Here is a 24,860-nt window from a genome sequence, read left to right as displayed (position 1 = left end):
TTAAAATTTAAACATCCCCATAACATGAAATTTGCGTCATCTCTTCCTTGTTAAGCCCCATAGCAGCATGCGGATGTACTCGAGTATGCATCACCGATGAGGATGATTTACACAATTATTTAAATTGATTTGCACTTTCAAAGCTACATGACTATATCTCCAATATAAACTCTATAACCTAGGGGAATAATTCCTGAGTTACCGACTTGTGGCTTTCGGATAAAACCTATCGGAACATCAAAACAGAGGAATTAACAAAAGCAAGAGCACTTGAAAGCAATTTTTAAGTGGAGAGGTTAAAAGGAAAGCATCTTTTTGGGCAAGTAGCACCGAATAGCCACTCAGGTAATTGGAGCCTAGAAAAGCTCACTTCCTAAACCCTCTTTTGTCCCAGGCACTGCTTTATTTTTTAAAAGCAAGTTTATAGGGGTGTTGCTTTACTCATCTCTCTACTCCGGAAGGACAAATGCCAAATGCACAGTCACCGTTTTGCTATCTTGTAATCGTTAGAAAGTTTGTTTTAAAGTAATGTTTACGCATATGGTATACAGAGAATGCAAAGTGACCTTAGCTCAAAATAATTATGAGATGGCGTCATGTGAATATAGGTAGAGCTAGCACAATAGCTCTTGAAACCCCGAAATGTTCAAGATTGGTTTGTATAACTAACGACATCGAACCCTAATCCATCTTAGATCAATCCCTTAAGAAGCCAAGCTCAAGCTGCTAGATCATAGCCCTATCTAGATTTTTTTTAACTTTCTTGTTATTCTTGTTTTCTTTTCAAAACCCAACCTATCTATGACTAAGCTCACCTAGTCCCTCTACCGGAAGCACTGATATTAAGTTGATGTGGAATTTGTCTTCGCTCAGCTTATATTATTATTACCTAAAAGCTTTTTTTTATGAAAGCCCTACTTAATTAGTACTACTATATATGTAAAACCATACAAACTGAGAAAAAACTGTTGCATGCAAAACTATGCAGTATATTATTCATTGCTTAGACTAACATGAGAAAGCTTTAGAGAACCAGTAGCCTAAATTGGATAAGGTTATTAATGACCTATGCTAGAGTTTCAACAAGTAAATTAAGTTGGTCATCATCAGCTAGTAGTTTCCCATTTCTAGCCTACCTTCTTCAGGGGGAATCCAGGAAATAGCACTTGTTTCCTGCGTGTTCAGGAAACAGCACCAATAACTCTTGCGTTCGTGAAATAGTACTGCAAGCACCCATATGTTTCTGGAAACAGCACCAGTCCTCATTTCCCTCCTGTTTTAATTTTTTCCCACTATTTCATTCAACGCAAAAGACTAATGTTCCCCTCATATTTGTTGACATTTCATTTCCTCCCAAGCTTTGGCCAAACCGTAGGTTGCATGCTTGGAAGTGGTAGGCTTGTTTACGGGCAGCCAGGCTGGAGTCCGTAAACGGTCGATTTTCAATTTAACCAGACGTTTTTTTCTTTTCGGTATCACCTAGCCATTTCTCTTTTGGCTTCAGCGCCAGTACGTGTTGTTTTTCACTCTAGTAAATATTACCATCCTGCATGCGAGTTCATGATTTTACTGCCCATTCCCCGCGTCTTGTTTTGTTTTCCCTTTCACTTTTGACGTGCTAAAAAACCATTTCGGGTCCAAGGGAAAATGGAGGGGGAAAAAATCCACGCGCCCAGTTTCACTTTTGATGAGCTAAAAAACCATTTGGGGGCTCTTCTATCATGCTTTCTAATCTGCATGTTTTTTTTGTACGGTGAAATTGTTGTTTCGATGTTCAATCTAAGATGGAAGGAGTAGGAAGGGAAGTCTGTACCAGCAAGGGTAATTTGGTGTATTTGCTGGTGAAGAAATGACAAACGGTGAAGAAAAAGTAGGTGCACTGCTGTTTTACGAATCCATTCTATGATACCGGTGCTATTTGGTGAATACATGGATTTGGAGTGCTATTTACCGGAAACCAGTGCTGTTTTACTATCCCAAATCTTTTAGTGCACTCACTTAATTTGCCTCTGGACAGGATTCTCTTGTACATATAAATATATAGATAAAAGGAGATCAGCCATAATTTCGCTAGTACCATTTTGGGAGTAACAGCCTAGCACAAGCAAAGATTTTACATGTGCAGAATCTAGCTGAGAAAGATCTCCAATCCTTTCAATTCTTTCAGTCAGTGCGTGACGTCTTTCCAAGGCTGCAAGCAAGCCTACATGCATGAACAGCATATATGAGAGGTTCATCTTCTCTGTAGCGTCTGATCTTTTGTGATGACAGCTGGAGATCAACAGACGAATACAATTGGTGCAACATCAACTAGCTAGATGATCAAATAAAAATATATAGACAAAACACAAAAAAGCCATCAAGCTACATATAAAATATGTATCTACTACATCCATCTACGCGCATAGCTCTCGCCTAACAATCATAGACCTCCGATCAAGAGATCACGATCACAGGATTCTGCCCAAAAGTTGCCATCTTAAAGCATTGTGGTTACAGCATGCTATGCATTATACATGCAGTGTGCCTGCATTCATTTTTGGCGTGTAGGAGCCAATGCAAGCCGTGCAAGTACTCTTTCTCAAAAGGCTGTCAAAGTTGTAGCTAGGCAGGCAGGCTGCTCTTGCAACTTGCGCTTTGCAATGGGATTAGTGGCAGCTTTTGGGAAGTTTTGTTCTTCTTTTGACCGGTCCTACCAAACTATGGTACTGGTACTGATCTTTCTCATTTTACTTGCATTGACCTGGAGGTGTATGTAGCTTGCTGTGGGATACATGTGCAATGATGCAAGTTAAAGGTAGGAAGAACAAGAACAATTAGATGAGATTGTATATGTCCTATATATGGTACTCCCTCTGTACCAAACTATAAGTCATTCCAACTTTCTTGAAGAGTCGAAGCATATCAAGTTTGATCAAGTTTATACAATAAAGTACTAACATTCATTTATGATACCAAATAAGTACCATTAGTTTTTTTATTAAATATATTTTCATAGTATATCCATTCGGTGCCATAAACCTTTGTGATCCTCTCTATAATTTTGATCAAATATGAAATGGTTTGACTCTCCAAGAGAGTTGGAATGACTTATAACTTGGAACGGAGAGAGTAATAAGGAATAAGAGAGTTATGTGAATGCTTGTTCTTTATCTTCTTTGAGCAAATAATTTGCTCAAGGCAAGCCGTAGTCGTCAAGGTAGCTTAAGCTGCGAAGGAAAGGTGGGCAATTCCGTTTATACCTGCACACATCGCTTTACCTGTGAAGTCGATAAGACCGAACACAAATAACAGTGTTACGCGACCTTGTAGAATTTTGCTTCACACTTGAGGGTACAATAATTAGGGCACCAAAGTGAAGCTACCTATGCAAAAATCAAGCCGCTACCGTCCAACTTGTACGACCGATTACTGCATGAGGTAGCGAATAGTAGTGATCAGCGCATAGCTAGGCCAAATCTTGATGAACAACAATTATAAAAAATGACCCTGAAATGACCGGACGTATTAGTGACTCTGAGATGCCGGCTTATCGCCATAAACTTTTTCTCATCTCAACAACCGATCCCTTATCTGAATTACGTGATGTCAGAAAGGATTAAAAATTAGCTCTACCTTAAACGCAGGACTAGCTTGCTAGTTGCTAGGTTCATGACTTCATCTGATTGTGAATCGAAGCCCCCAAATACTGTTTGCCTTCCATTATTACCATAATTTATTCATGACGTTTCAAATCCAATTATCTGAAGAAAGCATCACGCCAAAAACACTGCATTGTTACCCTGTTCAGACCTTCAATTCAGAGAGAGTTCAGAGAATGAAACAGGCGGCTAGGATATAGCTGGAGAAGTCCAGGGAAGAATCTTTCTGCAGTCAAGTATTCACCGTGCGGCACAGCAGGTGCACCGTCGTCTGTAGTGTTTTCTTCGCCTCGTGCCGACGTGCACAACACGTCGTTCGCACGTTGCGGCGACCGATCCCCGCCGTCGGATGCTGCCGCAGAGGCGATTCGGGGCATCCTGGCCGTCTGCTGCGAGCACGCCCTCCCCTATAAATTGGGGAGGGCCGGCTGCCCTCCGAAGACAGAAAGCAAGCAGCGGCAGCTTCCTAGTGAGCTCACTGCTAGTGCCTGACAACTGTCCGTGCTCCAAGAAGCTTAGCGAGAGGAAAGAAGAAGAAGAAGAAGGAGAAGAAGCTACTCCAAGAGATCGCCGACATGGGAGCCAGCTTTTCCTGCTTCGGGTCATCAGGAGGGTACGACGCCGACGAGCCGGGGTACGAGCAGCTGCGGCGGTCGTCGAGGAAGGTGCGGCCGAGCGACGAGGACGGGCTGTGGTACGTCGGCGAGCGCGACGTCGACATGAAGGCGTCGGCGTTCATCGCCAAGTTCCATGCCTCCACCAAGTTCGTGGAGACTTGAGCAGCCTATGCGTCCATGCAACCGGCAAGGTCACCTGCGAATGAAATCTTTAGTCTACCTGGGTCTCAGGCTCTCTCTATTCTAGTCTCTCTAGGTAGATGTCTCTACTGCTTCTCGCTGCTGGTCTCAGGCTGATGGTCACTACTCTACTTGGTTCTGCCATTTATTCATGTTTGATGATTAGTCCATGCATGCATGGCTATGGATGGATCTATGCTAAAATCTGTGTAACTATGTAAAGGATGTGTAAATCTGTTTGTGCTAAATAAAAGCAATGCTGGACGAGCTTTTGGATGTATATAAATGGATACGAAGTTGGTTTTTGAAATAAAATTCTTAGCTGTTTTTGTGCTTTAGTTTAATTTTTTTTCATCTTCTCCTGAGAGGCTGGCATGTGGCATGGCATGTGATTCTGCTATAGATCAGTTGTACTGCGATGGCCTGATGAGTGCTATTAAGATTTGAGAAAAACGAGGGATACAAGTGATCAAGAAAAGTGCTGTGGCTGATCATCAGTTCGTTTGTCAGTCTTGTGTTACTCCAGCCCGGTTTCCTTCCTGGCAAAGATCGAAGAGAAGCGAGAAAAGTGGTGCTTGGCGGGCGCCAAGAGGTCGAGGCAATAAATCCCCAGGAGAGTAGGCACATGTGTGCTGTTTTTTCCCTTTTCTGTAACCATGTGAATTTTGTTCACGTTCTTTATCAATACATGCCGGGCAGATTTCCTGCCAGTCGTTTTTTTAAAAAAATGTCAATCTTGTGTGAAGAGATGAACTGTTGAATAGTATACCGGCTTCCTCCTTGGTCTGCATCAGAGTTTCAGATTTCTTTTACCAGTGTATTTAATTGTATCCTCGACAGGTAGCTATTCACTGAATAACAAAATAGTGCAGTCTCCTAGTCTTCAACAGTTCAAGTTGCTGATGCTACCATCTATAAATTCATCAGTGAGACCTAGATGGGAATGGGATCACAAGTTCACAACATGATGCGTTTAACTGAACTAAACAAAACAAAATTTGTGATTCCATAATGGAAATTAATGGCCTCCAATTGCCATGTAATTAATGGCTCATACAGAAATAATAAACGGTTACTTCCTTGGCTATCCAATGATAGGTGAGATGAAAAGTAAACCGAGTTTGAAGGGAAACTAGAAAATCTACGGTGTGTAAACATATTTCATTTAGTTTGCATCTTATGGTGCAATTCATCTTCTGGCAAGCACTACATACAATGGATGAGTATTACTAATATTTAACAGAGAGTTGGAGGACAGCAAATTGGAATTTAGTTAGGTATCATAGACTAACACTATGATCAAACATATTCAGTTGAGCAGTTTAACTTGTTCAACAATTGTCGTATTATTCATCCAAGTGCAATTTGCAAAGGTTTTTTTGCTTCTGATAAATTATTTTTAAGAGCCCTGTTCATAATTTCTTTCCTACTATTAAATTTGGGTTGTAATTAAATTTATAAAAAAATATGAAACTTTTGCTTCCACATTTTTAAATATTTTTATCTATATCTGAATGATTCTGAATAAGACGGGCAAAATGATCATTTCTTCAAAGCTCGTCAATATATATTTCGCATCATTAAACTGTTTTCTAAATACGAATGGCGTGGGATTTCTTCAAAACAAAATAAAAACGCTCACTCTTTTTCCATAGTAGCTCTGAAATGTCCGCGCTACAAAACAGAAAAGAATTTCTGCCCACAAATGGAGTGCCATTTTGGTTGTCGATCGTATAGTCTTTTCAGTGCAATGAACATATTCTACAGCTACGTACCACTCGCGGTTTAAAACACTACTTAACCACAAAATGCACCGCTAAAGAATAATAGAATGAGAAAGTATGGCGATCTTCTCCGACAAAAGTTTGGTGAGGAACAACATTTGCCCCGTGAACTTGTCCCCGTTTCATGTATAGTGGTATCTTATAGGCCAGAACCGTGTTCCAGCCTAGCAATGTAACCATGTCTCTCGGCCGATCAATGTGTCACGTTAGATGATTATAATCACCTTTTGTACTCGCTGCCGTGACATTTCCTCCATGCCATCACAAGTTGGCAATCTGATTCTGAATTCCGAGCACAAATTTTTTTGATGTGTTGTTTGATGTGTTGCCTGCAATTTGTTTCATTCTGCGTATGTTCGGCCGCAATCTAAACCCATCGCAATACAAATCAGATTTGACATAATTTTGTCTTAATTCAACTAAAACTGCAAATTTAAACCTGAATCGATACACACAACACGGTCGACAAGGATCGCCAGCACCCAAGCTCTTGAGAACATGTGAACCAAGCTTTTCCCGGCAAAAGGTTCGATCCAACTTACAGGGATCACATGAATTTGTCTCTGAGCTCTCATCCTTTCTTTCCGTTAACGTTCGAAATTCCCCCTCTAGCCATCATCATTTAGGGGTATCAAGTATTCTCGAGAGAAACTTTAGAGGTATCGAATCCTCCCATGGCAAATGTCCTCTTGTTAGATAAGAACGAGCCAATGATTTGTGACAATTCATTGGACCTCTTCTTGAAAAATGATCCGAAAAGATCGTCGCTTTACACCAATGGCGCCGAATCACCGGTACTCAGGGCCACTTTATACCGCTTACATTCTCCGGGCGGGTGCAATTACCAATTACTCTGTTTCTTTGACTGTCAGTCCGCAGATTTTGTGAACAAGACTGGTGAATCTGAATATTCTCAAGAGATGGTGGAGATATCGTTCTGAGAAAGTAGAAATTCCCAAGGCATATACTTGAACACTCTCTCTTTCAACTGTGCAAATTGTGAGACATCTGCAAGATTTCCTGCTCCCACAACTATCGCAGTTGAGGGAGTTGTGGTCATGAATTCATGATCAGATCAAATATAAATTTGCGCGATACAAATACCAATTATTGAAACCATTTTTTATATATAGTTCTGAAAAGCAAAAGATACTATGAAGATGTTTAAAGGACACTTCGAGGAGAAGATCACAATATATGTGTCCATAGTTCAGATTGAAACCATTTTTTTACATATATCCAGCGGACACTTTATGCAAGTCTTGGCTTCAAATAGCATCTGCGACGTTCTTTTGTGTTTTCTTTTGTTGGAGGAACAAAAAGAGAGGGAGAGAACTGTGCCATCGCTTTAGACAACATTGGACGGAGGAGAGCCATCTTCAGACTGTTGTATAGCTAAGGGAGCTTGCAAGGGCCTTTCTGTACTTGGGGAGTACCAGTTTTCTCTGAAAAAGTACACCAGGTTTTTGGAAAAGATTAACCACTATTAATGCTATAGTCTTTCTGGAACAAACCTTAAGATTTTACTAACCTAGTCGTTCTAGTAGTTCAAGTACAATCTAGTAACCTTTTCACCTAATAAAGGTTTCCCTTTTCTGTTTTTGAATGATTCTTTAAGCACCCTAAAGCTAATAAACTATGCTTCATGATTTTGACATCGGAGGCATTTTGTATTGTTCAGTGAACTAAACCTGAGAACCTGATTCTCATCTAGTTTGGATAGAGCTTCTCACTGGCACAATATTTACTCAAATCTTCAGCTTAAGACTATCATCTGGCAAGTGACAGGAACTTGGCTCTAACCAAGATTTGTGTTCATCTTATTACCAAGCTGTAAACCACTGAATCTGAAGAAAATCAGAATGAACAAAAACACAACTGTTCTGCGAGGCAACCATCAGAATTAGTAGGTGTTATGAGATCTTCACTGTCGCGCTCACCTGAAAAGAGTGAAATTCGATCACCCTGGTGAAAGATTTTGAGGACAAAGCTTGCATTGGGTAATGAGGAACCAGTTCCAGATTTGAAGTCACACGAGAGATTTTGCTTCGAACCAGCAGAAGAGCCGAGCCGAGCATCGGATTCCCTTGCTACAAAACAAGCTCAAGTAGCATGTGCTCTTATCCTCTGAACCTCTGGGTATTACTGTCAATTCTGATTTCTAAACAGAATTGAGAATGTATGTACGAACGATAAGCGAGCAACTTAGGATTAGTAGATGCAGAAGGTGGACACTGGGCAAGAAAGGAGATTAGCACATCTACAGATGTGCATCAACTAATCTGCCAGCATTACAAATATACTTGTGCTTCAGACTTTTAGTGACCCAAACATTCATTGGACTACCATAATTTGAGTTCTATATTCTCACATACTAACATTCACATGAAAATCACTGACCATGAGCTGACCTGTGACAAGTGGAATTGGCGAAAAAATACTGGGACTGACTCCTAGCTTCCTACTAGCTGGACACAATCGTAACATGCCAGACAGTTGTTTCGATGACGCTGAAGGTGCAGCTGTCGCCTTCTTTTAGCTTGTTTTCAAGGCAAAACCTTTTCCAACCTTGTCCAGTTATGTAGCCATAGGTGTTGGCGGTGTTGAACCGTACCCGCCAAGATCTTGTGTTGCCCATCGTCGTTTTCAGTGTGATTTCACATGCTCCCGCAAGACCAACGGAAGAGCAAAATGACCCTTTCACCGCCTGCATTGTTACCACATTTTGCAAATGCTTCAGATAGGGCTGTGACTATTTTTCAAAAAATAGATTTTGCATGTACCACTATAGATGCTGAAGATTAAGAGTAATTAAGTAGAACATGGACTTTCAGTAGAGTTTTTGTGCAGTGTAACAGCACATTTGTCTAGCTTGAAACAAGTGCAAAATGGCAGTGAATATGTTGCATTTTCTGAAAAATGATAATTCTGCATTCTAAGTGTATTTTTTTCATTTTTATATTAGAACCAGGTACGGTACCTGCCTTGCAAAGTTGCAATGATTCTTATTAATTCAGGACAGGGCCATTACAACCATTTATCTCAAGGTATTGCACAAATAATCAAAAGGAACCATATTATTCAAATCGATGTAGCATGTTTTAAATGAGATTTGAAACCTGTTTAACTGAGAAAATCCTCAGTGCGAAGAACAGATTTCAGAATTTAACTGAACAAGGAGACTGATTTGCATTGAGTGTAAATTGACTAAATTCTCATTCGTTAACGAGTATGTTTATTAGGCAGTTAAACTATATAGAAATAGCAGGAATTGTAGTGCTCAGTGCTCACAAAGAGGCTAGTAAGCTTATAGCCGGTAATCCGTTTTGTGAATGAATGACGTGGCTCAATGCTGACAAGTTTCTTCTGCGATACAGCCTTCTTCACGGAAATTGGGGAATGATTCGGCTTCTTGCGATACACAGCCAAACAAGTATTTTCATTCCTGGTCTTCCTTTTCTTCTTGACAGGTGAAACACAAAGCTCCTTGTCACCTGCACAATCAATATGTCCCATAATCATAAAGTAGCAATACATAACTGAAGCCATTCAGAACTTGTGCAGTGAGCTGGCTCACCTTGTTGAGGCACAGTGATTTGCCTCCCTATTGCATCATCCGTCATGTCTGCAGTTGCTGCTTCATACTCCTTCAGGCACCCGCTCTGCATGAACACCTCAACTGTAAACACCATGTTATCTTCATACCTGAACACCAGGATGTTCCCTTCAGAAAGATCGTGAGCCGTCAGAAACCGCACCCAGCCATCGCCGAGCAGCACGCCTGGCTGGTCGCGGTCTAGCTCGACACGCCAGAACTTGCCAAGAGGGCTGAAAATCATGGCCCTCTTGTTGCTTGGGTGAGTGTCAGTCAGGTGCTCTTGCACAAACTCGTCAGGGATTCTCTGAGAGAATGTTGACACCAATTAAAAGAAGCAATGTGCAGACATTATTTTCTTTTTGAATGCTAGTTTCAGTTAGCAGTATGGTAGTGCGAAGCGAAGAGGGTTTAGCTCGGTCACCATCTTTTCCAGATCGTCAGCGTTAAGCACTCTGATGAACCGGGGCCTGTTCTTGCCTGCTGCCACCCCTGCGCAGCCATGCGAAAATTGTTGAAGAAATTAACAGCCCAAGTTTGCCCAGTTGAGCTCTGTTTTTTTACTAGTGGTAGCACTGTACAAGCCGAATTTATGTTGGATGATGTTCACCTGCGAGAGGCGTGCAGAATCGCGCGAGGCAGCCGGCCGCGTCGAACGCCCTGAGGGTGGCCACCCCGCGCCGCTCGAGCCTGAACACCACGCTCCACCCGGCCCGGACGCCGTGCGCGGCCGCGAACTCCGCCCAGCCGCCGGCGAGCTGCAACGGCCCGGGCCCGCCGCCTCCGCCGGCGCGGCGCAGGTCCGCGTGCCAGACCTTGCCGAGCGGGCTCACCAGCAGCACCGCCGCCGCCGCTCGCGCCTCGCCGCCGAGCCACGCCGCGAACTCGCCAGGGACGCGCTGCACACAACACAACGCGGCGTAGGCGTGTTAGCACATCCGGAACGTAACGACGAGGCCGTCTCGTTGCCGTTGGCCACGTGCTTACCAGCTTGTGGAGGCAGCGCGGCGCACTAAGGGCGCCATGCCCGCTGGGTGAACGAACGAGTACGGCACGGTGGCAGTGCGAGCGCGGAGAGTGCACGGCGGGAAGAAAAGGGGGAGGGACGGGGCCGGGCGGCGACGGTTGGAGTCCCCGAGGAGAAGAGCATCGATGGATTGCCAGGGCCTCTGCCCAACTGAACAGTTTCTCAGTCTGAAGCTCAGCGACACGTCAGCTTTGAGAACAGGCACTGTGGAGTGGGGTCAGAACGCCAGATGGCAAAAGGCTAATCACGCACACAGTGCTCGGTATTGGTATGCGTCACAAGGAGAGAATAATGCTGAAATCATGTGTTATTCTTTTCTTTTTTTTTTTGCTGAAGTCGTGTCCAAATGGCACTCCGTTCTGACAAGTTATTCATCAGAACGTCATCGAGTAGGACTACGCCCTTTGCCTTTGGTGCCTAAGATGTTGAAATCAAAAGAACACAACAGCCTGTTCAGAAATAACAAAGGTTCATGTCCCAATCCATCAAGGAAGAAAAATAATATCAACAAATAGAATATGATCTTGTTGGACTCAAATATGCTAAAGCAGCACAAAAATGAACGGGCCCGGAACCAAAATTGCACAGATCATGCTTAGTGTGAAGCTTGTTCAGTCTAAGCTCGATAAACATAGCACCGCAAACAAGCCAAAACAGCAGAATGTCAAATGTCCAGAAAGAACAAGTAGAATGTCAGAACAATGATGAACAGCAAATAACATACTGTGATGACTGGATTGCAAGGAATGAGAATAACTTTCGAATATTAATTTATTGTCGGCCTTGTTGAGATGGTAGAAAGCCACACAGCAGCCACAACGGGAAAGAAAAAGGAGCAAACTGGATTGCAATACAACAGACCCTCCAACGCTTTCCACAATGTCAGCCGCAATGTTTACTTCACAAACTGAGTACAGTTAGTCTAAGCAATGGACAAAATACAGAGCAGTTTGGAGCTAAAATGAACACTAGAGCATATATCAGTCTATCAAAAGTAACGGAAGCACTAGCATTGCAGAGAATAACACGATCAACTTTCCACCTTAATGTACATTGCAGAGCTGACCCAAGACTATGTGCTGATAGGAACCTTGCAAGTTGCCTTGTTGTGGCCATAACCCTTGCACCTGCTGCAGCGCACTGCCCTCTTGATTGCAATGCGAGGATCAGCTGGCTTCTCTTTGGGCCGGCCAACCCGGCGACGGGTTCGAACTGGACATGGGTGTGTTGCTGGGCTCTGAGCAGGATCAATTAATGTAACAGGCACAATGACATCAGGTATGGGGTTTATTGACAGGGAGTAGGTCAAGCGGTACCATCCCGTCGTGAAGTATTTGGCACAGTAGTCATATGCATATTGTCCAGTGCGCTCAATCACTGCGATTGCATGCATGCACGGCAACCCAGAAATACGCCACCTTTGGCAGGTGCATTCCCATATGGCAAGGTTGACAACATTAACCGAGTCATCACAGACCTTAAATATGTTACTACCATTTTCATCATTTTCTGCTGGGAGGACGTTTAGCGTATGAGCTTTGCTCACCTCTTCCTGCAGTTTCTGATTGGCTGATGGAGTTAATACCTCAGTCCATGCATTAGAAGACTCCCTGCGTGTGTACATCATCTCCATCAGCTTGCATCTTATCGTATCAACCAATTGCACAACTGAAAGCTCATATCTCGTGGGAATCCACTCAGAAACAGTGCCAAAGATATTGCACGAATACTGTCCATGACGTACCCCCTTAAAACGGGCATCTGACCACCGCTCAGGGTTGATCTCCAAAAGCCAATCCGCAAGCTTATCAGATGCATTTTTTATGAGCTCAATATATTGATTGAGCTCGTCAGTAGTGCATGCATATATGGCCTTCTTAAGATGCTCAACCATAGCATCTTTTAGTTCCTCAGTCCATGCATCGTCCAATTGTTTCTTAAATTCTTCAATAAGAGACTCCACACAGTAGCCATGATGACTATCAGGAAAAACTGAAGATACTTCATCCCAAAGTCCATGTTCTCCATTGGATATGAATGTGATAGCTCGAGATGTACTAAGTGAAGATTTTAATTGCTGCAGAAACCAATGCCAATTTTCACGACTCTCATCATCCACAACACCAAATGCAACTGGGAACACGTCACCTTCACCATCAACCGAAGTAGCAGCCAGTAGCTTCCAGTGCTTATTTGGCTTTGCAGTTATCGCGTCAAGAAACAGGAGCGGCCTGCACCCATGCTGAAAACCATGGAGCGACGCGTGGAATGCAACAAAGAAACGGAACTTTGAATCTTCCAAAGCCACTACAGTTGCCACACTTCCTGGGTTTGTCTCTACAATCCTTTCACAAAACCAAGGTAGCTGACTGCATGCTTCTTCATGTGAGCTATAAAGTTCTTTTTGAGCAATTGATCTTCCACGCCAAGCCTGTGAATAGTTCAGGCATAGTCCATACTCCCGTTGGAGATCATTTGCAATATCTCTTGGCCTGTAGTTTGGACTATCACGCAATTTTTCTTTTATGACACTAGCAACCCATCTTTGAGAAGCCAACCGATGGCTTTTTACTGTTTCTGATTCACAGGTGTGACTTTCAGATATTTTCTTGATCATGAATTCTTTCTTTGCAGGGGACTTAGAAGCATGTATTCTCCATGGGCAATCTTCACCAGTACATTCAGCAGTCACACGGGATGAATCATTCTTGATAAATCTGTAATGGAATCTATGTGCGATGGCATACTTATGTAAGGCATCACGGAAATCCTTAGGACCTTCAAACACTTGGCCCACTCCAGTTATAACATTCTTCCAGCTTGCACAAACCTTTTGTCTCTTAGACCCATCCTGAGTTGTTGGGACAATAGCAAAGGCATCTGTAGGAGTGCCAGAGTCAGCAACAGCGTTCTTTGACCTGAAACAAAAAATGCCTCATGTCATCCTGCAACTTGTTAGTGTGATTACAAGAAATTTGTGAAAGTAGGCAAGTACCTGTTGTCAGCTTTCTTCATAACATAAATGTATGTTGTCTCTGACTCCGCATGGAATTCAACCATGCGGCGTAGGTCCTTGTCATTGGAAATAGATATCAAGGTTTTATCATTCTTTGGAAGGAAATACTTGAATGCAAACTGATCGAGTTTCAGGTTGTTAAGTGTCGATGATATCTCTTGCTTGAATCCACTAAAAGTCCAGTCACTTTGGACAAACATTGCATGTGCCTCTCCACCAGAATAGGACATATGTCCATCTGCATCAGTGGTGAATTCTCCACCTATTTGAAGAACAGCTACAATTTGTTCCTTCCCCATACGTTTCAGCTTCCTACAAGGAGACAGAAAGTCCAAGAATTAGGCTAATTTTAGCTTATTTCCTTAAAAATTCCATGTGCGAGCAACAGATGGTGAGAAATCTTAATAAATAATCAAGGTTAAACTCCATGTGCCAGCAAGATGCTAACAGACACTGAGGAATTTTACTCCATCCATCCAATTTTGATCAGCACATAAGCAAAGGGTGCAAAGACCAAGGATAACAAAATCGTATATGTATTCCATTTACTCATCGACGCAGCTGACTTTACTCCTAATAGCGACAGTGGAGTGCATGGCGCCATGCATCATGATGCATGCATACACACACGTGTAATGACAGAGACAGAGGGGGCAGGGTGACACGTGGCTGAGTGCATGAGCATTGCATTTATAAGCACCGGAGTGGCGGTGCCGAACCTTATACGCAGATCAAAACTGGATTTCTATCTTTTGGTTATTCGCGCATCGAAGTTGGATGGAGGAAGTAAGTTCATAAGAGAGGTAACACACATCCCCAGAGATTAAATGCAGTGTTTAATAACAAAACAACCATCAGCAGGAGTTCAAATTCAGCAATAGTTCTAGAAATATAGGCTTTACATAATTACATGCAAAAGGAAGGTTGCTGATCCTCTGAAAATGACTTGATGTCATTGTCTAGTAGTCTAGTGAACGAAAGGAATGGCAATCTGTAGTAATTTGAGCAGTCCATACTTCTCTGCCACAAACTACTTCAGATTAAATAATCTTGGCATAATCGAAATTTTCAGCTCACATAATAGGCACTTGAGCATTTTAAACAAAGCTTCCATGATGAAATCCCCTTCACATTTTATCATTGCTGGAAACTAATGCAAGGGCCGTGAGAAACGACTGAATTAACTGATCCCTTTTCTCAATCAGAGATAGAGGGGTGTTTAGGGCACACCATGGTACGCTGCTTGAAGCAAACAAACCATAGATGCTGTAAAATCGAGGAGCCAGCAGAGAAAACCCAATTTATTTTTTTTTGCGGGAACCAGCAGAGAGAAACCTAATCGTTCTGGTTCGCCGAAGTACGGCTTGGTGTGCCCGACTCGGACCGATCAAAGCCAATTTCGAGGAGAAGCTACGCACAAAGCCTAACAAAAACTTGGCCCCCACGGAGCAGGCACTTCGATTACCTGGGGACGTCGGCGGATCTGCGGGTCGAGGATGCGGGGCTCCCACCCGCCAGCGTCGGCGGCGCGAGGCGAGCGCTGCCAGCGGCGGAAGGGGTGGCGTGCTCCGACTCGAGACCCCGACGACGACGGGATGCCACCCGACGCGCGCGAGCGGTGGAGCGTGGCCGGCGACGGGACTCCCCGGTTCCGGCCGCCGATGGTGATCGCTCGGGGAGATAAGGCAGTCGCGTGCCCCGAGTGCGGGTTTCGGATCTAGGGTTCGCCAGCGGGGCCCCTCGTGTCAGGCACAGACCACAGCTGCCGTGGCATCGTGCCCGTGCTCTCGAGCCCAGACATACACAGCAGATCGCAAGGCCCAGCAAGCGCCCGCAATCGCGGACAGCTCAAACAACCGGCTGCTTTAGCCCAAACAACCGCGCGATTTTAGGCTTGGACCAACGCCCAAAAAAAAAATCTTTTTTTTTATCTTACCCCCGCTTTGAATTGCAATTACGTTTTACCCTTAATTTTTTCTAACTTTATGATTTGTCCTCAACTATATTCACAAGTCATTATGATTTTGCACTTAGTCTGTGCATATTTACCCTATATTGATTGTTGACTAAGGGTAAAATCATAAAGTTGAAAAAAGATACCAAAATTATAATTACACTTCAAAACAAGGGTAAGAGCACAAAATACCCCAAAAAATGAGCGATTTCTTTTTTTCATTGTTGTCTCCCCATCGCCGACACTTGACCTCCGCTACCTCTTGCAAGGCTCCAGCAAAATAGCACCGTTAAACATTTTCTTCCACTCCGGATAGTGTTATTCTCGCCTCCACAACCCAACTGTGTTCTTCCACCGCTAGCTAAATGGGTGTCGGGTATAGATCCCCAGTACCTGCAAGGAAGGAAGAAGACGGAATCCTACTAGGATTCCCCTGTAACCTACTAGGACTCATACTCTGTAATCCTATTAGGACTCATCCTTGTAACCGACTAGTGATCCCGTTCCTTGGAGTATATACAGGGGTCCATAGATCAGTAGGTGAAGACCTCGTAGAACCACAACAGATGATCAAATCCTCAACACCAAACAACATCCAAGCGCAGGACGCAATATACAACACCCCAAGCAAGACGCAATATACAACACCCCAAACAGGACGTAGGGTATTACACTACTTTGGTGGCCCGAACCTGTATAAATCTGTGTCTTGTGTCCTCGCTTTTACCTTCGAGTTTCAGGTCCGACGATCCCCCACCAACCAATCTACTACCTCGGGATATCCCTCGGTAGGTTGCTGGATATAAAACACCAACATTTGGAGCGCTAGGTAGGGGTGATCGTCAAGATTGGTGAGCTTGAAGGACCTCGTCATCAAGATCAATCTACTCGACAAGAAGCAAGTCGCTGAGTCGGAGTTCCGAGCAGAAAAATCTACACCGAGACAGAATCAATGCGCTCCGTGTTTTAGTCGAAAACTGAGTCGGTTTCCACCGCAGGCTGCTACATGCGGCTCGTTGACCAAGGCAGAGGCAAATCCAATTCGAGTTGGGAAATCAGGCAGACCGAGGGACTCACGCCATAATTCCCAAGATGACAAAGATCTGTTGTCACGTGCTGATTGAGGCAAATAATCAACTCCGGCTACTCTCCGTGAAAAGCAATTTTGAGAGATTTGTGCTACACGCACATTGAAAGTTACCACAGGACCTCAAAATCATAGCCTAACATACATAGAAGATGTACGCGAGCACTGCTACCCCAACGTCTAGCAGCACCAAGTCGCCGATGACTACTTTGACTACTTGTCTCGACTAAAAAACTAGTCCAGGATGGTCTACTTTGACTACTCGTCTCGACTAAAAAACTAGTCAAGGATGGTCTACTTCGACTACTCGTCTCGACTAGAAAACTAGGCGGGTTCCACGTCATCAACAACTAGTCGTCCGACTCCGACTAGTTGGCTTCATCAACAATCAACACGGCTTTATCGATAATCATCCACAAATCAAGCTAAGTCACTTTTTTAATAATTTCATATAATTTTTTTGACTTGTTTTCCGCATGCAGGGCAACACGCCGAGTATTTTTTTGTGTACGCCTCTCGACGGAAATTACCCTCCAGAGCTACACTTTGCCAATTATTTCTGGAGCATGTTAACCGACAACCGTAGGCTTGGTACACCGAATTACGGAGGCCATAGCCATAGGTTTTGTGCACTGAGTTCCGGAAGCTCCTCCAACAGACTTGGTCCATCAAATTTTGGAGGCTACGACCACGAGTTTGGTGCACCGAGTGCTAGAGGCTCGCAGCGGCTACACCCTAAAGAGGCACAAATCCTATGCGCGGCAACACGCGCTCTCCTCGTCAAAAGGTAGAAAAATCTCAATGACTACTTTACGCCCAATCCCGCTCTTTTTTTGTCGCAATGCCGACTACTTATTTTCAATGTCTTTTCTTAATGGTTGTTAATCTACTCGAGCAAAACACGCCTCAATTCGTGAAGCCTTGGATCTTCTATCATACCTAAACACTAGGATGCAAGATAAAGATCTTCATAGCAGCAGTGCCAGTACGCGTACACGAGACAAAGATCTCACACACTGCGGCAATGGCTAAACAGGGACAGAGAGACTAAACGTAATAGGCTAACTACTCGGGAAAACTATGGCCGAAATAAGAGCATGACACACAACATTTAGGTTATATTCATAATTGAATAAATTTCAGTAGTTCCAAATTCTACAAATATGCTACATAATGTATGCATCTTTTTTTTTCAGGTCAAGCTTGGGCGACAACTCTCCAGGACGCTTAGTGTACCTACAATGGCTCCGCTAGCTCCCAGGCTCGGGGCTAAGCGTCAATTACTACTTAGAACATCTACGGTAGCTCCGCTAGCTCTCAAGAAGCGCTAAATAACTACTCAACGTGGCTTCTACGGCTCACCTGGCGCATAAGCTCGAGGGCTGGACGCCGCAATACAACTCGAATAATGACTTGCGTGAAAACTAAAGACCCTCGGATTGATTATTTAATCATTCCAAGGCTTGAGGGCTGATACGCTACACCCAACAGTTGATTTTTTTCAAGACGAAATAAAAAGATTCAAAATTTTATTGACCCTCAACCTGATTCTTTGATTCAACCTAAGGCTCGAGGACTACTCCATATGGAGTGCGACTTCCGCCGCCCTCCATATCAGCAAAGATGAAGATTAAAAAATCAAGACGATCAATGGCTTGAGCACACCAGAGCCTCATGACAGTTTTGAGGAACTTTGAAGATTCAGCCAGACAAAGTACTCGAGGAGCACTAAACTACTCGGCGAGGATCTAAAAAGTATTCGAAGACTGCTACATTTGGCTATGAAGTGCTCGAGAGCTTATCGGGGATAGATCTCCAGTAACCACAAGGAAGGAAGAAGACAGACTCGTACTAGAAGTTCCCCTGTAATCCTACTAGAACTCATACCTTGTAATCCTACTAGAATTCCTTTTTGTGACCGACTAGTAATCCCGCCCGCTGAAGTATATAAAGGAGACCAGTGGTCCCTAGATCAATAGGCGAAGACCTCATAGAACCACAATAGAGGATCAAATCCTCAACACCAAATAACACCCAAGCGCAGGACGCAATATACAACACCAAACAAGACCTAAGGTATTACGCTACTCTGGCGGCCCGAACCTGTATAAATTTGTGTCTTGTGTCCTACCTTTTATCTTTGAGTTACAGGTCCGACGATCCACCAGCTACCAATCTACTACCTCGGGATACCCCTCGGTAAGTTGTCGGGTATAAAATACTGACAATGGGTTCCCCATGGATCTTTTTTTAACTTGAGAGCATGAAAACCCTTCTAAATAGTAAAGCTTTAATCATATAGTAATGGGTTCACGTGGAATTTGCCGAAATTTTCTTGTCGACTATCTTGAATTGGAGGAAAAAAGTCCTCCAACCGCCTCCCACCCGGTACGCGGCTCCATCAGCGAGATGCCAATGCTAGATGCATGAATTGGTATCTAGTTCACCATGGATTTGAGGGGGAGGGGGTTGAGGAAAGCGAACGAAGAAGATAGACGAATGCATGAGAAAATAAAAAGGGTCGCACATCATATGCTGAAAACGTTGGGGTTGCGTGCATGCAACGCACAACCTTTGGCATTTCTAAAATAATTCTAATATAAGAAGGTTATGATATTGTACAATTTTTAACATTTTGGATAATTTATTCAACAACCTATGAACCCAAATTCAAATAATTTATGTAGATCCGTTCAACATTTGACTGACGTTGAAAATATTGAAATGGGGGATATCCAAAACCAAATCACAACCCAGTTGCGCACGTGTGGGCACGGCCCAACACCCGTGACGGATCGGGCTCACACGTGCCCGTAGGCTGCCGGGGGGCCGGCGGTCGCAAGTGCACGCTGTGGCCCCTGTGTTTAGGAAGGTGTTTGTTGGGCAGCGTGTTTGCGGCCTTGTTGGGCCCTTCCTCGGAGACTCGGACGACGACGGTCTGCTTGCCAGGCAGAGCCGACAAGAAACACTTTCAACAAAGTTACAAAGGCACTCACCGCACGATGATGGCACGTCTGGAAGCCACTTCGATCAATCCATGCAGGCACGAGCGCGCGCGACGACGATGCTGCTGCCTCTCTCTTTCACCACCCCATTACGCGGAGAGCACGACGCGATCGTTGCCCGGCAGCAGGCCGGCACACACCAGATCGAGATCGAGTACCAGACCCACGTCGCGTCGCCAAACCAAGGCTACTAATCGCCGGTGGGAGTGCTAGATACGACACATTTTTCACGTCAAAATTGCGCCTCGCAATAATCGAGCAAAAAGGCAAGGAGGTAGCCGTACTCTCCCTAGTGCCATTCCGCATTTGCTAATGTTGACCTCATCATCGATGCGTCCATAGCAAAAGCCAAGCCGGCCGAACGCGACCGACAGGAGCGTGTGGCGTGATGGATACTACTAGCTAGCTACTGATATTGGTATAGTGCCTGGTCGGTTCACCCTTCACCGCGCATCGCAACGAGGAGTGAATCGGCACGAAAGCGTCGGTCCCTCGATTTGTCAAAGATCACATAGGGGCACTAACATATACTTCCTCCGTTTTAATTCCTCCGTTTTAAATTGTAGGTCGTTTTGATTTTTCTAGATTTATAGATGTTATATACATCTAGATATACACTATATTTAGGTGCATACAAATATCCATGCATCTAGAAAAATTAAAACGATATACAATTTGGAACGAAGGGAGTATACGAGTAGTTTCGATAGCTTTCGTCGAACGAAAAAGTGCAGTAATATAAAACAACCTACCAGTAGAGATATAGCCATCTTGCAACTTCCTGCATGCGCTGGAACACGCAGCGTGTTTGGTTCGAGGATTTACTCCATCCAGCATGACCTCATCCCATGTGCGTGGAGGATCGGATGGTTCCTGCTGCTTTTTTGAGGGATGCTCCTCGTTGTTGATCTGCGTCAATCAGTGGCGGACGCCATGGAACTATACCGCATACCAAACGCCGGGCTTAAAGCTCGGTACTTGGTTCGGAACTTCGGATGATTCTGCACCGCCCGATCCGGCAAAGCAAACATACTGATAGAGCAGCAATCGTGCGTGTCCCGATGCACTTTGGCATTGTGCTCATTACCTTGCAGTTGCAGATAATAAGGGGGTATTTGTCAGCACTCCACTTCAAATTTTTTTAACTCCACTCCACTAACTTCAGTTCACCTCAGTTCCACTCCACCAACTCCAGAAAAATTTGGAGTTGTCCACATGTTTGGCAAGAAGCACGGATCCAACTCCAAAAACAGGATGTCTTGTTGGGAAAAGTCTATTGTACCCTTAAAATTGGGACCCGCGTGTCAGTCTCCTTTCATTTCTCTCCTCCCTCCTTTCTCGTGAGTTGGACCCACATGTGAGTCCCTTCTTCTTTCCAATCGCCCCGCAGGCGGCAGGCGACGGTGCGAGCCTGAGGACCGCGACGGCGCCGGCGCCGGAGGAGGAGACTGTGTCACTCTCCCTTGCCACCGACGAGCGGTCCGAGGTGGCGTCGGAGTCATCGGTCGCGACCAGCTCGTTGGCTAGGCCGGAGCAGTCGCCAGGGAGGAGGCCTTCGGCCAGGAGCCCAGGAGGCGCCCGGTCTTTGCTGATCTGGGGCCGGACTCCAATCGTCCCGAAGGCCATGGCCCGACGGGCGGGGATGGCGGTGCTGCGGCTGGCTGGGGCAGTGTGGCCCGCAAGGGGCAGGGGGCCGGGGTGGCGTAGCTCCGCAGGGGGTAGGGGCGGCGCTGTGACGCGGCCATGGCGGGCGTGGGCGGCTCGGGCCGGCCATGGCGTTGCAAGGGACAGGGGCGGCGTAGCCTCGCAGGGGGCAAGGGCGGTGCGACAATGCGGTCATGGCGGACGGGGGCGGCACGATGGCGCGCAGGAGGTCGGGAGCGGCGCGAGAAAGAAGATAGGTCCGCATGAGGCTTAGCAAAATAGAAACGAAGGGGTAAGCTGTGTAACCAGTGGCAATGGTGGGTAAATAACCCCAACTCCATGAGGAGATCTGAAAAGGGTGAAAAGCGAGTTTTTGGAGCACCCTTTGAGGTACTCCACAAAAAATGTGGATCTGATCCCCTGCTCCACCTTTTTTCTGGAGCCGGAGTTGCTGGAGCTAGACGCCGACTGCGAATTTTTTGGAGTTGGTGGAGTGGAGCAATTTTTTCTGGAATGAAGTGCTGCCAAACACCCCCCTAAAGTTTGATGTGTGTGCTGCTTGTGACACTTGGGGGACGCGTGGATTACTAAGAGATTGTTAGCAGTACTGTAGCAGGCGGAGCCGAAGTCGCGGGGAGCTACTTTTTTGAGCTTCACCGACTTCACCTCCTTCCCAATTCATTTTGAGATTCCGGTATCCGTTCCAACTTCATACTACAGTTACACACAACACTAAATAGACGTATTACCGTAGCGCGAAGCCGAAGCCCTTCGGCCTAAGCCGGGCGCCTATCCTACTACAGTCTACAGTACTAGTATAAAAGCGGCCAATTAATGTAGCTTGATCCTGGGCGCTCCACCTGCTAGACTGCACTGCTAGAGATCGAGGGGGAATTGAATGTGTGCGTGGGATGCGCGCAGCGACTCGGAGACGCGTACACCACCACCTGCCGCCGCGCATGCGCAAGGAGCTCGTCGGTCGATCCGCCGTCGGGTGACGCATGGACCGGCTGGCCGGCTATATATTCTCGTAGACTGTAGACACCTCCAGGACCATAAACAAGTTCCAACTGGCAGCGCGGGGCAACCTATATGACACTGTACTAGACTACTAGCACGAACGGACGGCTCGATTCAGAACGCGACGTCGATCGTGCGTCCTAGGTCCGACTAGGATCGGACGTCGGAGCACCGCCGTGCGTGGTATGCTGTAGTAGCTGGACCTGGACGCATGCATGCCTAGGTTCACCGGTGCATATGGCTTAAACTTTCATCATTACGTACCCACTGGTAGGCGGTAGCAGCATCGTCTCACATCTCACATCTCACATCTCACCGCATCTAAAAAAAAATAAATTAGCAGGACTATTTACGCCCATTTATAGCATGTTGCCAGTTAAACTCTCTTAATTTCGACCATCAACATCACAAAATAAAATCTTGTAGTAAGTCAACACAGCGCAATACTGATGTCGCTAGATTCACATGAAAAATGCTTTCATGATACTATACATCTTATAAAAATCGTACACGTACGCATCTTTATACATGTTGTATTAGATATTTTTTTTTGTGGAAATACCATCCACAAAGCCGTGTCCATCCATGGTATGATAGTAGGTTGCTCGTTATATTCATGAGAAAACTGCGAAAGTACTTGCAGATCGAGTGCTAGTAGTTAGTGGTACTCCACTTCTCCAGTGTAGTACAGGTGTACAGCTCCATACGTTTTCGATTTTTCACGTCACCCACACCAGGCACTAGCTGGGGGCAAGCGCGTACGCGCGCGTGCAGCGCCTGCCATTCTCCGGCCCGGTATCCCCGCTCCCCCAGTCCCCACCTGCCTTCTCGGAAGGCAAAACTAGCCAGCTAGCGGCTTCACCACCCGTCCAAACCCGGCGGCGGCGGCTGGCCTCCTGGCTCCTGCCAATCTGCAGCCGCCCTCCCCTCCCCTCCCCTCTCCTCCCTGCAGCGTGCGCCGTGCGCGTGCGGCATGCAGCTGGCCACCATACCACCGCAGAGAAACCGGAAGCTACTACCAGCCGCCGCAGAACCATCACCGCAGCACCTGACCTGTCACCTGTGGCAGGCAACCAGCCCCTTTATATACCCTCCCACCTCTTTCGACTCTTTCCATCACTCGCTCCATTACCAGCTTGCCGAGCAGCAGCCGTTCCCACCGCACCCGCAGAAGCTTCTTCTGATAAAGATAAAGAAGCGAGAGAGATAGAAGGAGAGGGAGAGAGATGAGACCAGAGAGAGGAGGAGGTGGGGGAGGTGTGGCGGCGGAGCTAATGGCGGGCGGCGGCGGCGGCGCCGCGCGGCCGGGCCTGTGGCGGACGCCGACGCCGTACCTCTTCCTGGGCTTCGCCTTCATGATGGGCCTCATCGCGGTAGCGCTGCTTGTGCTCATCTGCACGCGCCGCAAGTCCTCGCGGCGGCGCGGGTCGGGCGAGGGCCTCGGGAACCAGGCCGCGTCGTCCTCCGCCCGGGCGCTCGCGCCGCTCGACCGGGAGCCCAAGATCGTCGTCATCATGGCTGGCGACGATTTGCCGTCCTTCCTCGCCAGCGCCAAGCCCCTCGCCCCCGCCCCGGCCACACGCGGCGGTGGCGCCGAGGCGCCCGCGCCTGAGGGCGGCGCCGCCGCGGACGTGTAGGCTCTCGCGGCTACGCCTGTGTGCGCGCGCGAAGCCGGGAACACCCGCGTGGCCAAGGGAGCGGCGACGCGGGGCCAATTTTGTCGACGGATTTTCCTTTGTTTTTTTTTTCTGGTTGAGGATTTATTTGGAGCTTGGTGGCGTCAGCCATGAAAGCGCCCGGCCGCCGGCGGCTCTGAAATCTGTAAAACGGTTTCAACGAATTTCGGTTTGTTTCGGCAAGCCTTTGGTCTTCTGGATGTACTCCGTAGCTTCATTGCTTCAAGGATTACGTACAGCTACTTGGCTGCGTTCACCTGGAACCCATCGATTTCTTTGGCTTGTTTTGCACGCAATTTTCTTCTGCGTCGTCATGCTTGTTCTCGTAACACCTATCGATCTTTGACCATGGTTCCATACTCTTGCTCCTGCACGGGCTCAAGAACCCGAGATCATCACATTGATGACAGCTGACGAGTCTCTCTCTTTCCCCGAGTCGAGCGCACTGACCACCCCCCTGCAATGACTGTCAAGACTAGCATCTGCGCATCGGCCGTCACCGTCCAAATCTTGGAAGAACAAAGAACAAAGTCCGCGACACCAACCAAATCGATGTCCCGGAAGAAATCCGCAACTGATGAACCCGCCACCAGCCCGGAACAAAGCCCCACGGA

General features: G+C 46.1%; 3 protein-coding genes across 3 annotated transcripts; 1 reads left to right on the top strand and 2 right to left on the bottom strand.

Annotated features, from left to right (window-relative positions):
* Nucleotides 1-8,565: 8,565 nt before the first annotated feature.
* On the bottom strand, nucleotides 8,566-10,680 carry LOC117853635 (putative B3 domain-containing protein Os06g0632500). Its single transcript, XM_072292954.1, has 4 exons — nucleotides 10,242-10,680; nucleotides 9,800-10,124; nucleotides 9,514-9,716; nucleotides 8,566-8,929 (listed from the first exon to the last, which is right to left on the bottom strand). Exons 1-4 carry the CDS (start codon nucleotides 10,242-10,244, stop codon nucleotides 8,687-8,689), a joined length of 774 nt encoding a protein of 257 aa, XP_072149055.1. The 5' UTR covers nucleotides 10,245-10,680; the 3' UTR covers nucleotides 8,566-8,686.
* Nucleotides 10,681-11,591: 911 nt separating this feature from the next.
* LOC117852677 (uncharacterized) lies at nucleotides 11,592-15,584 on the bottom strand. Its single transcript, XM_034734875.2, has 3 exons — nucleotides 15,326-15,584; nucleotides 13,840-14,172; nucleotides 11,592-13,762 (listed from the first exon to the last, which is right to left on the bottom strand). Exons 2-3 carry the CDS (start codon nucleotides 14,157-14,159, stop codon nucleotides 11,917-11,919), a joined length of 2,166 nt encoding a protein of 721 aa, XP_034590766.1. The 5' UTR covers nucleotides 14,160-14,172; nucleotides 15,326-15,584; the 3' UTR covers nucleotides 11,592-11,916.
* Nucleotides 15,585-23,468: 7,884 nt separating this feature from the next.
* LOC117853302 (protein GLUTAMINE DUMPER 4) lies at nucleotides 23,469-24,509 on the top strand. The gene has a single exon (XM_034735698.2). It carries the CDS (start codon nucleotides 23,797-23,799, stop codon nucleotides 24,205-24,207), a length of 411 nt encoding a protein of 136 aa, XP_034591589.1. The 5' UTR covers nucleotides 23,469-23,796; the 3' UTR covers nucleotides 24,208-24,509.
* Nucleotides 24,510-24,860: the final 351 nt, after the last annotated feature.

The sequence above is a fragment of the Setaria viridis genome, chromosome 4 (genome assembly GCF_005286985.2).
Source record: "Setaria viridis chromosome 4, Setaria_viridis_v4.0, whole genome shotgun sequence".
In the NCBI taxonomy this organism is placed as follows: Eukaryota; Viridiplantae; Streptophyta; class Magnoliopsida; order Poales; family Poaceae; genus Setaria; species Setaria viridis.
The sequence above is the reverse complement of the archived record's forward strand: the minus strand, read 5'-3'. Positions and strand labels throughout refer to the sequence as shown.

Coding starts and splice junctions, on each gene's coding strand:
- LOC117853635 (XM_072292954.1), bottom strand. Junction 9,717..9,799: donor AATCACTGTGCCTCAACAAG/GTGAGCCAGCTC, acceptor TTGATTGTGCAG/GTGACAAGGAGCTTTGTGTT. Junction 8,930..9,513: donor ATAAGCTTACTAGCCTCTTT/GTGAGCACTGAG, acceptor GTAACAATGCAG/GCGGTGAAAGGGTCATTTTG.
- LOC117852677 (XM_034734875.2), bottom strand. CDS start 14,159: ATGGGGAAGGAACAAATTGTAGCTGTTCTTCAAATAGGTGGAGAATTC. Junction 13,763..13,839: donor ATGAAGAAAGCTGACAACAG/GTACTTGCCTAC, acceptor TTTTTGTTTCAG/GTCAAAGAACGCTGTTGCTG.
- LOC117853302 (XM_034735698.2), top strand. CDS start 23,797: ATGAGACCAGAGAGAGGAGGAGGTGGGGGAGGTGTGGCGGCGGAGCTA.